Source organism: Thermobia domestica, chromosome 4, assembly GCF_964235325.1.
Source record: "Thermobia domestica chromosome 4, izTheDome1.hap1.1, whole genome shotgun sequence".
NCBI classification, from domain to species: Eukaryota; Metazoa; Arthropoda; class Insecta; order Zygentoma; family Lepismatidae; genus Thermobia; species Thermobia domestica.
The window spans coordinates 287,004,467-287,018,325 of NC_137457.1; the positions used below are offsets into that span (position 1 = coordinate 287,004,467).

General features: G+C 33.5%; 1 protein-coding gene across 1 annotated transcript in view; it reads right to left on the reverse strand.

Moving 5' to 3' along the window:
• Positions 1-13,859, reverse strand: part of LOC145683155 (uncharacterized) — a 71,418-nt gene that overhangs the window by 24,848 nt on the left and 32,711 nt on the right. The window contains exons 9-10 of the mRNA XM_081754518.1: positions 10,568-10,659; positions 5,819-6,089 (exon numbers count right to left, since the gene is read on the reverse strand). Of these exons, the coding sequence (XP_081610644.1) occupies positions 5,819-6,089; positions 10,568-10,659 (363 nt within the window). The remainder of the gene's footprint in view (positions 1-5,818; positions 6,090-10,567; positions 10,660-13,859) is intronic.

Genomic DNA, 13,859 nt, shown 5'->3' on the forward strand with positions numbered 1-13,859 from the left:
ATCTACCCTGTGCAAAAAGTCCCGCGTGACTGAATCAATCATTGAGCTGTTGAGAGAGCAACGACACTTTTTGTTTTGTTTTAGCAGCAAATTTATTCATATGTTGGTTAAATTCTGTTATTATTATTTAATTTGACAAGTGACTCTTGTAGCTGCATTATTAAAAGAAAGAAGCGTTACGTTGTGTTTTTCGTCTTTTATAGCAAATTAACCATGGGAAATGGAATAATTCATTTTTTCATATTTTACTTCTACTTCTGGAAGTGCCTCGATCATTCTTCCTAAATGAAATTGAAATCATAAATTCACCACAGGCAAGTTCTGCTCTCAATATGGAAGGATATTTAATGTGTTTTGTTTCTTGGCTGTCTATTAAGAAACCTGTCAATCATATCGAGTTCATACTGTTGGCAATTGCATAGTTTAAACAAATGTATCGACCTTGAACATACAGAGCTTGCCAACTGTGAAAGTGTTATGTTTCATCATGATAATGCCAAATTTCAGAGAAGTTTCGTCATCCGTCGAAATTTATTGGAGATAGTATAAAATGTGTTATGAAATCCACCACACTCGGCATACCCACACTGTGAGACAGTTACTTGTTTCGCTCTCTTGAAAAAAAAAAAACATGCTTTGGATAACGTTGGTTTCAGTTGTGGCTGTAAATCAGTGCCATGCTAATTCTTTTGTCGATAAATAAAGGAAATTTTATGAACAAGGAGTTATAAAGCTTACTGTAATGTGGTTAAAGTTTATTGAGCAAATCACGCAACATCGGCTGAAGTCTGTAGCCTATCATTCAAAAGTGCTTGGTGTTAAATAAAGAAGGATTGATGGTGACAGGATTAATAATTCTGCTTCTTAATTGAATAGAAAATGACAGTGTTTCTTTCTTCAAGTTTTCCCTTCTGATTATTTTAACACCCTAATAGAGTTAAGGATACATAAAAATGATAGTATATTTTAGTATCAATACTATCTTGTACAAACTTCTAAGCGAATCAGTTCATAGCGCTGGCTATAGTAATTAAGAATTGTTTTTTCAACAGTTTATGTTTACTGCTATTCCTTTAGTTTAGTTTATCAGCTTAGCTTTTATTTCTCTAAAATTTGTAACGTAGCACTGGCCGCTATTAATTTCTGATTTAATCTTACACCTAATTGCTTGCATAGTATATTAACCCAGACCTGCTGCTCAATGTCCTCCACCTATTTGTAGATCGTCCACTAGTTGTCAGAGACTACGCACATTTTCTGTTTCACAGCTGTCACGTACTGTAGGCAAGGGCTGTATTTAACACGTTTGTTGATCTCACACAATACTGAGTCTAACAACTTCACTTGCCTTGGATCAAATTTGATCAAATGTAATACTTGAAGCGTAGTTACTCTTGACAGTTCAATTTATAGATCTCTGCAGCTGAACAAACTGGAATTAATGTATTAAATAAAACATTACTTAAGAGGCCTTGACTTTTGTAGATAGTGTTTGCGTAATTAACAATTATAAAGAAATGGGTTGTACCAACAAACATGCTTCATCAGTATGAACTTTCATTGAACGATACGAGCTTGTGTTCCGCTTAATGAGTGAACTTAATCACAAATAACTTTGCTTTTGTTTTCTTTTTAAGATCCCAGTTGACGTAGATAGGAGATCTTCAAAGTATATGAGGACTATGCTCAGTGGCGTATTTACGATTTTCTTTCGGGGGGGCTTTGCTAACTTTCGGGGAGGGCTTTGCCTGAAAATGTGAAAATTCTGCAAGATATTTCATATACTTTACTATAGTAAGTAAGATTTCGGGGGGGGGGCTTAAGCCCGGAAGCCCCCCCTAAATACGCCACTGACTATGCTAGTATTTTTATTTTTAAAGTTCCGTAAAATTAATGGACACATCTAAGTTTTCTATGTTTATCCCTAGAAATCGGCAGGCCTACAATTATGAAAAAAATTGTATTAATACTGTTTCGTAGCTCGTTTGAATATTTAAATTCGTTTCATAAATAACGATTCCAAAGCCATGTAATCCCGCAACAGAGGATATTTTACCTAAATGGTTATAATTTTCATTTATGGAGATAGCACAAGAACTCACGCGGGAGAAGATTACCACCCTGAAACAATATCCCACTATAAACTACAAATAAAATTAGTGAATGTCACAAAATAAGCAAAATATTTACTGTGTAGAAAAATAACGTGTTAACAGGACCTATCCTTCTAGTTTAAAATACATTGAAAATCATATATATAGAACTCTTTCATTAAAAATATTATATATATAATTATTTTATTATATTTTTAGACCAGAAACAATAGGAGTCTACTAAATTAACTAAAATTAAAAAATACTTTCATGCGCAGATTGAAAATATTTAAGCCACTATACTATATTTTTTCTTTATTTTGAAAACTTGACTCCCAATGCCTTGGGGGTTCATGTTCTATTGCACCTATGCATTTTACCCACTTTTAGTTATATACATTAAATATTTGTTGGCATATACATTATAAAATTAGTGGATTTCCATGCTATAATGCTATGTTTAAGCAAACAAATCATCATAACAGCATAAGAAATCTGGCAAGGATAATGGGAATAGGGGAGTAAAACAAACGTAAAACTTTAACTTTTTGTATACATTTATAATATAGAAACACAATAATCCTTCGGTAACTTTCATACGAATTATTAAATCTTAAATCACATAATTTTATTTACTTTTGGCTAGCATATAAAATCTTAAAGTAGAACGATAAAAAATAATTATTAACTGGAGCAAGGAATTTCTATTGGTTAAGTTTCTTTTCACAACAAATTTTCTGAAAGATAAAACATTTTTCTTAGTTTTACATTCTACCTAATTTTTGCTTGTTAAAGTGGTATAACAAAAATGTAGAGTGGTGATTGTAGAGCAATTGTTGTAACGAAAGAGTAATAGGAAAATATAAGTTTAAATTATTAAATTACCAATTCCGAAAAATATCCTGCTTTCACTTCAGAAAATTTTACATACTACACTTAAACCATAGTTAATAAACGGTCTCACCAAGATTCGAATGAAATAAGTACATTCTTTCTAAGTTTCTTTAAGTTCAAACTCAAGTTTGATGGTGGAAAACTTTGGAAACAAAGATCTGGAAACATAGGAAATCTGTAAACGCTTGTATTACACAAAGTTTCATAGATATATCATAAGTTAATAAAGCAGATTAGAAATATTTCCGTAATAGTACATTGTTTGAGACAGTTATCATTAAGTAATCTTCAACGTTAATGGTTGAAAAATCTGCAACCGAACGGCAGTGCAGTAAAATATTCTGCCATGAAAAACTTAAGGATGAAACTTATTTCCCCATTCTGTCATTGTCAAGTAGCAAAAATTTGTGGAATTTGCATCAAATGTAGAACATGATGCTACAGCATGACAACTAATAGAAAGGAAGGCGTTATTAGAAGAACAAAAATGATGCATTTATATAAAGGCAGCCTCAACCTGAAATAGCTTCTACTGACGAGATATCTTGACATGATAGGAGACCTTGAAAGAATGTGTTATCACCATGGACAAAGATGTATTGTGTGCAACGTGTTCCCATGCTGCTCATGAGCTGGTAACGAGTTTTTGTGGCATAGAGTTTCGTCATTTCACCAGTGCTATTGATAACAGCTAGATACACCTCCGTACTGCTTGATTTACTGCAAGACGTCTTCCTAAGCACCCCAAACGTTAAGATTTCGTTCGGAAGGACAGGAAGATTAGAACTTTTTATGAGAACTATTATCTGCTCTGATTGATATATAATTGCATATTTTTATCCATAGATAAGAAGAAACTCTGATTTCACCTCTGAAAAGACGCACTTGGAGAAGGAGTACACTGTCACAATAAGGTTCACCCGGGATTACATCTTATTCAAAAAAATTGAGAGATTGACATGTTCATCTAACATTACGCGTCACCATTAAAGGACATCAAATCACCAAAATGATAATGATCAACAATATTCCTGAGTTTATTGCCTGTTCCTTCTTCTGGTCAGTTCAGCGTACGTTCAGAATCACTACTCAGACTAAACCTGCGCTGATTGGAGAAGAAAACGGGATCCCACTTATTCTGAATCCAATCGTGATGTTCTTCACATTTCAGCAAACGGTGCCCACGATGTGCGGGTTTCAATGGAACACATCGAAATGACCGTCGGACAAACGGATCGGTTGGTAGAATTAAAGGTCTATTAGATCTGTAACTTAACCTACTGTTTGATTGCGCCTGCTGATGCGGCTTGTATCAGTCGCCTTCTGTTACAATTGATCATAGACGGCCATTACCTACCCTTCGAACAGCATCGTCTGTAGTTCGGAATGCTCATAATGCATGCACAACAATGGTATTAGTAATAACAAAGCCTCTTGTCATACTTTGTCCTTCCTCCAGTTTCCCGACGATTCATCCCGATACAAGTCAAAAAGTGTTGTCCCAAACCGTGTCGTTAAGAGTAAATCCACTACAATTTATCTTCACTGCGCTCTGACTGATTCACTCTAACTCGTTCATTTCACTCAACTGTCCAATTTTGGGGACATTGAATCCATTTGACAATATGATTACGCTAACGGCACGCTATGCGACATCTTGATACCTGTCTAGCTACGGGAAACATCTGGCAACATTTTACCAGATTTTCATTTACATCCATCGACTATGGGAGAATTTGTGTTATTTTATCTATCTCACCTTTAAATTTTACAAACAGTATATTTAGAGGAAGGCAATACACAACTTCAAAGAGGTACACAACAACTTTTCGATGTCTCAGACTAAGACGATAGGCTTGTAAGCATGTATATGGTAAAACGCCAAAAAAGAGCATGGTTTACGAAACCGAGGATGTTGCCCAGAGCACTCACGAAGAGTTCGACATCATTTGACAGAGTGCACAACTTCACTTTCTCCATTACTTCAGATATGATTAATGATATAGAATACGCCAGTCTGATTGTAATATTGGCACGAGTGTCGCACATAGAAAGCCGAGTACGACTCTCATTTTCTTTGAGATACTATTCTCCTGTCTATCTTATTGTAATAACCAACGTGTCTAATTTTAGCGGCTACAGGTTGGACGGCTTTTTGTCTTTGACATGAAAGACCCGCTTCGTTTCCTGTGGGAATTCATTCGCTTCACATCCCACGTTAAGTTGTAGGTCCATGATTCTTGTGGCCTCGATATTGAACAGGACACTAAGGTCTAATTGACTTATCTAGCTATGTTATGTATTATACTTTGTAACACTGATCGAGACCTATTACGCTATAGTAACATTAACTTCTGTCCCTGATACTCCACAAAAATACAGACTAGGCTTTGGACCGCATTATTTAATATAGGTTCTTCATATAGCCACTTTCCAACACAATACCGTGCAACCGCTTGTTAGACGAAAGTACTACGTCTCTTGGACGGACATGATGTACAATGCTTCATTCTACTACTTTAAACGCTATAACTCCGCTCCAAAAATTACTCCAGCAAGATTGTTAATGTGTATTCAAGATAATTAGTTTACATAGTGCTCCTTATTGACAAAAATTAGGGACTTCTATACATAGAATTCACATCCAAATCTCTTAAAGGCAAAACTGAAGTAAATGTAAAGAGTTTCAGGAACCTTGCAATTTGAAGATTGTGGATCAGCGGTACTAAAAATAACCTTCAGAAATTAAGTAACAGTTTCATAAACGAGTAATTCCCAAGATAAAAAGTGAGAATAATACTATCAATACTATATTATTTAATATTACCTACCTCAACATGCTTATATATGTGTCACCATTGAGTATTCTATTTCTTAGTCCATTATCAATAAGGTTGGAAGTAGCTGTTGTCTCACTTAATAGACACATTCTCATGTTTGTTCTGCGGTAACGTTCGATTGTCGGATTTAGAGAAAGGACTGGCGATATACGTTTCTTTCTCCGACAAGTTTGGACCAGCTTCAGGATACAGAAATAAATGATTTCTATGCCAGATATTAGACTCATTCCGAAAAACAAGCTTCCAATACCACCAAATGAAACTGGAAATTTACGAAGTACACTATTAGTGCACGTAAACATACAGATGAATAAGTAATATTATCTAATGAAATATTAATCAATATATATTTGGTGCGTGTTTTTGAACAACTGATGCGTTCGGAACTAAGTCTACTTTTCTATCTAGTCTAGGATCCTTTTCGTAAAATGTGATAAATTCTAATTAAATGTAGAGTATGATTTATATTAATCATCTTAAATGTCTCTTTAACTTCACGTTGAAGTCGATCAAGAATAACAGAGTGCATTTTCCAACTTGAAGCTATAAATATTTGTAAAGATTTTAGAATGTTCATGTAATACAGTTACTGAGTGGTACAGACTGTATGATGTTACTTTAATAAATAATTGCATTATATTTAGCAATGCTTATATTAATATATACCTGTTTTAATTCCTATCAATGTTACTTCTTTTAATAAATGCGTTGATATATATCAGTTAAAATTAGAGGAATAGTTTAAAGAATGTGTAATCCAGAAAAGTCAAATGTATTTAAAATCATATGTTATAAAACAAGAGTTCAATATTGGAATAAAGAGTATTGGGATTGAAATATTTTGTTCAAGAATATTTGAATTAGTCACATTAGAACTGTACTTTCTATGATGTATATGTAGCACGTTTAATTTTTAAATTATAACTATTAGTCTATTAAGTCCTTTCCTGCTTAGTGATAAATTGTCATTACAACATTAAATTAATCACTAAGAAAAGTTGCGTTAACTCAATTGTGTGTTATCTTTACTTTATGAATATACTTGTTTATCTTTATATGAATTACATAATTACATCTTACATATCACTTGCAGCAGTATCAGCTGATATTCTTTCATGTTGAAAACTGAAACACACCAAAAATACTAAGAAAAATTTTCAAAAATTTATTTGTAGATAATTTAATGTTGAAGATTTACAGAAGCAAATAGTTCTACATTGAATTTGGTGAAATTGTACTAATATGTAAAGTAAATACGTTTTTCTATATTCGCAAAGTTCATTTCTTCAACACAAACACACATAAGGAAATAAATGAAATTATATTTGCTTGTTTTATAGTTTCTACTAAATTAAGATCGAAAATAGAAGTCTTTAATTGATCATGAACCCTAATTATCGGAGCAGCAAATTTTCTTTTCAGGAAGAATTGAGCTTAATAAGACAATAAACATTCGTAAAACAAAATTCACATTTCTATATAACTTTATTCCGCGAGAAACCTAGTTTCTCGTGAACCACTGTTCCTTGTGAGAGGATCAGTGGCAGATCTAGAAGGTAAACACTGGGGGGGGGGGGCATCCAGTACACAGACTATGATAGGTATATATAAACTTTCAAAAATATATAAATAATAAATTATTTTGTCACTGAAAAGACTGGGGGACCTAGGCATAGAGAGTTTCAAATTCTTCCAATACAGACCAAATAAGTATAGCTGCCTTGCAGGTAGTGAAGGGATCCACAGATACAAATGGAGGAAGATTCTGATAAAAGAATTTTGCTACTGATTGGAGTTGAGCGCAAGGACGGCAATCCTATCTTCTGAAACAAATCTCATGTTGCTCAGATTTCAATTGAGCTTCATATAAGGCAGACTAAAAGGACATTCGAGTTGGCAAGAAAGTTCGAATTTACTTTGGGTAGTTGGAACATTAGAATACTACGTATGCTTGAAATATTACATGCATTAACAAAACTTTGAAGATGATGAGAGACATGAGAATACTATCAAACATTCACTGACTAAGCAGTTAACAAACAGACGTGGATATCATCGGATGGACATATATTTAATCCACTTGCTCACACACTTATAGATGAAAGCAAGTATGCGAATGTATAGGAAACAAACAACGGCTCAAATCACATCCTGGTTAAAATGGGGCATCAGTGTAGAATTTAAAAAAGAGGAAGAAGAAAAAATGAAAAATGGAAAAATTTGAATCGGAAAAAATTCAACGATAAATTCAATAGAAATAAATACCAAAAATAGATACCAAACAGCAGTGTTCGAAGTGAAAAAAAGCAGAGACGGTATGTTTTATTATGATTTTGACTCAACATACTGGCTATTTAAATATTGTCTTGATCACTGAAAAACCAGAAACGGTATGTCCTCATTACAGAAAAACCAGAGGCGGTATGGCATACCACCGCATACCGTCTCATTACGACCACTGCCAAAGAGAATATAGGGCCATGAGAAAGAATGCAGAAATAGAGAAAAAGTAAACTAGAATGTCGAAAATTGAAAATCTTAAAACTACAAGAAATGTGTAAGGAAAGCAAAAATTAAAAAGAATAAAATATGGTATAGTAAGTCATGTAGAGAATCACTAAAAGTAAAAAATGAAATGTACAATGAATAAAAACAACCAAAATACGAAGGGAAAATATATAAACAAATAGTAAGTTTCATTTGATATTGTAAAACTAAGGTAGATTTTCACTCTATCAAGATTTATTATTGAAATCGAAAGAAATTCGGGTACAGTACAGAGATAGTGTGAGATGCGTAATCCTTTCACCTTTCGCTACGTAGGTAGGTACAGAGGTGTATATTATGCCTAATTTTACAAACTTTAACCAGACAATATATTAGAACAAATCACAGAGCAAGATCAATTATCAGATATAAAATTTACTACTCTCCGAAAATTTCGCAGAACAAAACCAAGTAAGCACAGTATTGACTCTGATAACACGAAAGTTTTTATAAAGAACGAAAAAATAAATAAATCACACACAAGATTGCTTAAATCGTGCTGTTTTGTAGCTTGGTTTTATGTAATAGGGACCTAAGCTGACAAGCACACTTATCACTTAATAGAAACTGACAACCGCAAGATATCGAGCATCTCGGGGACACGTGGCTGTTCCTCAGAGTTCCCCATGCTAATTATTAGAAACTGAATACTAGTTCCCCAAAAAGTATGAGCATTCTTATGTCCCACGATGTGGAGAGACGTCCACATTGCTAGGGAACGAGGCTACACTAGTATCGTCCATTGACATAACTGGACAGTGACAGGGCACCGTACATGTACAAACATGCGAATGTACGTGAGGGCCTGGAATGAAGGATAAAGATTCACTATCGACGTCCAAACGTCCTCAGTGGTAGAGATTAACAAAGATTTCATCACACGGAATTTTGCTTTGAATTATATATGTATTATTTGCGAATAAAAGACGGTATAACCTCGCCAGAAGACTAAATCTGCATTATCGTTAAACAACACTGAAGTAATTGACAAATTGATAAACGATTCGATATTTGGTAACAAACTGTAATACATTCTATTACAAATTTATAAAACAAAACGATTCTCTATTCAGGTTCAGCAATACTTGAGCTCTATTACATTATTTGACATTGCTACTCATTAGGTATATCGACTACTCGTAGAAATTTAACTAAACTTATGCTACGTGAATCAGCCTTCTGATGTATACTACACACAATTGTCATATTACTGAATAATCAGGTCACTACAGTCCTTTATTATAGTAAAATGCGATCACTGAAATATTTAGTGAAGTCAGGGAAAAATTCACATTTAACATAAAAATCTGAAGACTGAAGAATTATTCTGAGATTCTACAACCACGGTGTTATGACATCTTTAAACTATTTATGAGTGTAATACGACGCCACGCCTACCCTATTGGATTACTTCTTGCCTGATCCCTCTTCCTTCTTATTTGTTTTGTAATTATTTCAGTGAATGTACGGTTTTAAGGAATTAAAGGATTTAATTCTCACTTGATTTTTTAAGAATACTTGATTATTTTCGTTTTTAAAGTAATATCTGATCATCCTAGTACAACTACGTTCGCAGGGAGTAGTAACTCTACTCCTTTAGCGTTGATGTATGCACGTCCTCAAAGATAGATACACGAAACTAAAATTTACGTCGAGAAAACCATTAACTCCGAAGAAAAAGGTGAAACGAAAAACAAACTAGAATTAAATAAAAACTCGCTAGACACATATTAATGATAACAAATAGAAATTGTGTAGTTTACTATTATCTTTTTCTATTGGCTCTAAATGTTTCTATAAAATAATCCTTGTCCTCAGACACAAGCAGAACGGGTTGGTGTACATCAACATTCCACGCAGGATCCTCACGTTAGACTATTATTCAACTTTGGGAGCAACTTGTAGATCTATTTGCAACTGAGATTGCAGTCACTAAATTAAATATTATATTTCATACGTTTGTCTACCTCATACGTCATTATGAGACAGTATTTCCCTACTTTCCATTGTCACAATATTTTAAAAATTGCACATATTATGTAACGAAAATTGAACTATTACTGAAACAACAAAGAAGAAATATATTAATATTATAAAAGTAGTTTACAGGACAATGAAGCAGAACATAGCATCTATGAGGCATTATAAAATTAATTGCCAATAAACAGGCAGAGATTTTAAGTGGATTCTTACCCAACATCTCAAAATCTCCAAACATGACATCTCGTTTGTACCTCATCCGAGGAAAAGAAGCCATTTGGTACGCAACCTTGGAACTAGAAGTACTGAACAAACAATGAAAATATTAAATCACCATTAACGGAACAACTGCAGAAAACTTGATAATTAGATCCGTTTGAAGCCCGCATATAAAGATAAATATAGCAAGGTTGGTAAAGATAGACCTATAATTGGATTGAACAAATTTTGGCAAAGGAAAATCACATTTTGCGATAACATGCGTCTGAAAATGATCTACAAAATGATTGATAGAGAACAAAGGATCATTGGAATAATATCCTTAACACATTAATTGTCATGTGTATGACAGTTCATACACACGTATCCTGCTTCTGACTCGCTTATATGCCATTCCATACACAAACAATATCTTCATTTTGGCCATTGTTTATAAAAAGTCATACACAGCTGAAGCAAAACTGCGTATGACTGTTAAACAGCCTTGGCCTATACCTAAAACATCAACAAAGCGTTTAGTTTTACTACTTTTGATATAATGTGCATATACTTTTCATTCACCGTGCTATAGAAGAGATAAAACTTCACTTACACGATGGAAATCCATGTGGTAAATGGTCTTATATATTTCTAAACAAAAGGTTTTCTAATTATCAGTAGACATCCAATGGTTAGGGTTGCCATATTTCAAAAATGAAAATCCGGGACGCTACTAAATTACGAGAATCTTGGAAATGCTTAAAATGAAAAGAAGTGTTGAATACTAATTTGCTTTCTTCCATTAGATAGAGTTGTTCAAGTACTACGTAATCACATTTTAGTAAATCTTCTCCTTCCTAGTTAAACAAACGTAAGCAGATGATTTATATTACTCCCTCCCCCGGGTAAGAATTTTTTTCTTTTAATTTCTCAGGATCTGTTACGTTTCGTGGATTTCAGAGTCTGTTTTAGCTCATTCCAGTTACGATATTACCTTTCACACGTGTTGTCTCTTTTATTAATTAAAACAATATAATTTTCTTCTTGAATGGTCAGCGGAAAATTAGCAAAACATATCGGTCAGGAATTATTGGTTAAAGCAAATATTGATATTTATTGAGAAGCAAGATGGAGATTGAGACAGAGTACCAAAGATAACAATAAAATTGAGCAGTAAAACCCTTTGTCCCTGGCTTAATGAAACGAATGCTTCGTTCAATGTTAAAGTAGATAAAAGATGAACTTAATTAAATCCATGTTTTATGTATTCAAGTTTTTTTTTTCAACTTTTGAATTGACATACTCAGAAGCTGAAGAGAATAATTATGTATCTAATCCTGTGAAAAAAGCAAAATATAATTTCCTTTCCTTTCTTCTTCGCTGAAATCCAGGACATTTAAGAGTTCCGAGAAATATTTGCGGGATACCGGGACGCAAATGTTGATTCCGGGACGAATGGCAACCCTACCAATGGTGCAATGAGATCTTGAGTTTCTCACAACAATGCATTATAAGCTGTTTCTTTGTTTGTAGCGTTTATTGAAAGAAAAGTCTAAATCCTGGCATACTTAAAATATAAGTGCTCGTGAAATTCAATCAGAGAATTGTAAAACAGTTTTGAAAGGTCAAAATGTGAAAACAGGTCATCAATATTTGGTAAAAAACTGTTATTTGAAAGTAAATACAAAGCATTAGTAATTAATTAATAAAGTAATGGGTGTTTAGTAGGGACTTCAGAAGAGAGGTCATTTGGCCATATCACGAGAAATAAAACACAAATGTGATAACACACTAAACTAAACACACAATGCTCTTCTAAGTGCATAATCTAGCTAAACGCAAACTACCTTGATAATCTGAGAATAATACAAACCATGACTTAGTGGGAACAAACATTATTTTCCTTATGGAATAACGACTCATCAATATTCAATTCAGTAGCATCATTAATTCTAATTCTGGTCTGGAAAGTTTAAGAGAAGCCACTATTGTGGATAATGCTCCACAGTAGATAATACTACAAACAATGGTACTCCGCTTATGAATCTCAATTTATAAAAGAAGTATGATTTAAAATAAGAAATTATCTTGATGATTATTGCGGTATTTAAAAGCAACTGTTTTCCTCATGTTAACAGAACACGTCAATTTAATAATAAACGAATTTCTGTGGTTCATTCAAAAGTTTACATTGTTCGTCAGGGAGTTGCTGTTTCTTTTATGTCAATAATATATATCTTGCATGAGATTATATGCCTTGCATTTCCGTGTTCAAAAAGCGTGTGCAAACTGATGTTTTTAAACATTCTTTGGACTTACTTGGAAATTGAAACGGATCTGACACTCCTTATACACTTTAGGTTAATTTTAGTTAAATTAAAAAGTTGCAAAAAACTGCAAATATACGTGAATACATTAGCTGAAGATTTAGGAAATATTGTTGATACTAAATTTTCCGTAGAGAATTAAACCTGAGAGAATGTTGGCCTTCAGAGAAACTCGACAATGATTTATTTTTATTCGAGTAATGCAGAATGAATGTGTTACATAATAGAGCACTTATATAATAATATCAACGGTCAATATTATTAACGGCAAACTATGGTATTGCTCATAGTAGTAGAGAGTTCTTATAAGTTTATATTATTCTGGCATACTACAGTAAGTAGCGAAAATGATAACAATAAAACAAAAATTGTAATACTGTCTTCTTTCTTGCTCACCTTAACCATAGGTTCGTAAGCAAAATGAAAATTTTAAAACTTTTCTCTCCCTTGGGAGAGCTGTTTTATAATTTGACAAAGCCTCTTCTTCGTAACTGCATATAGATATTCTATTCTTGGTCATACTCCTTCTGACTTTATCCTGCTTTTTCCTCTATCAGCAAGGTGATCCAATCGGAGTGCCGAATAAGATGGCCAAGCATGCTATTTCTTCTTTCAATTTCCATTAATTTTGCCTAAATGCTGCCGAACAAGTTAATTTGTTACCTACCAACAAATTAAGTCACTACTCGTGTTGATTAAACATTGATTGTTGGTAATAAAATGCGATCAAATGGTTATGAAACGATCAAACACGATTCCGATCAATTTTGCTTCCATTGGGAGAACAGGTTAACGTGTTATCCCTCTACATAATTATGCTTACTATGTCATTACGAGTTTCGATTAAATAATGGTTTGTTGGAGATCAACCGATGACCAAACAATCTGCCCAACTTAGGATCAATTTTGCTTCCATGAGAGCTAATAGGTAAACTTAGCCTCATCTACAAAAGTAGTCGTATCACGTAACTACACGTGAC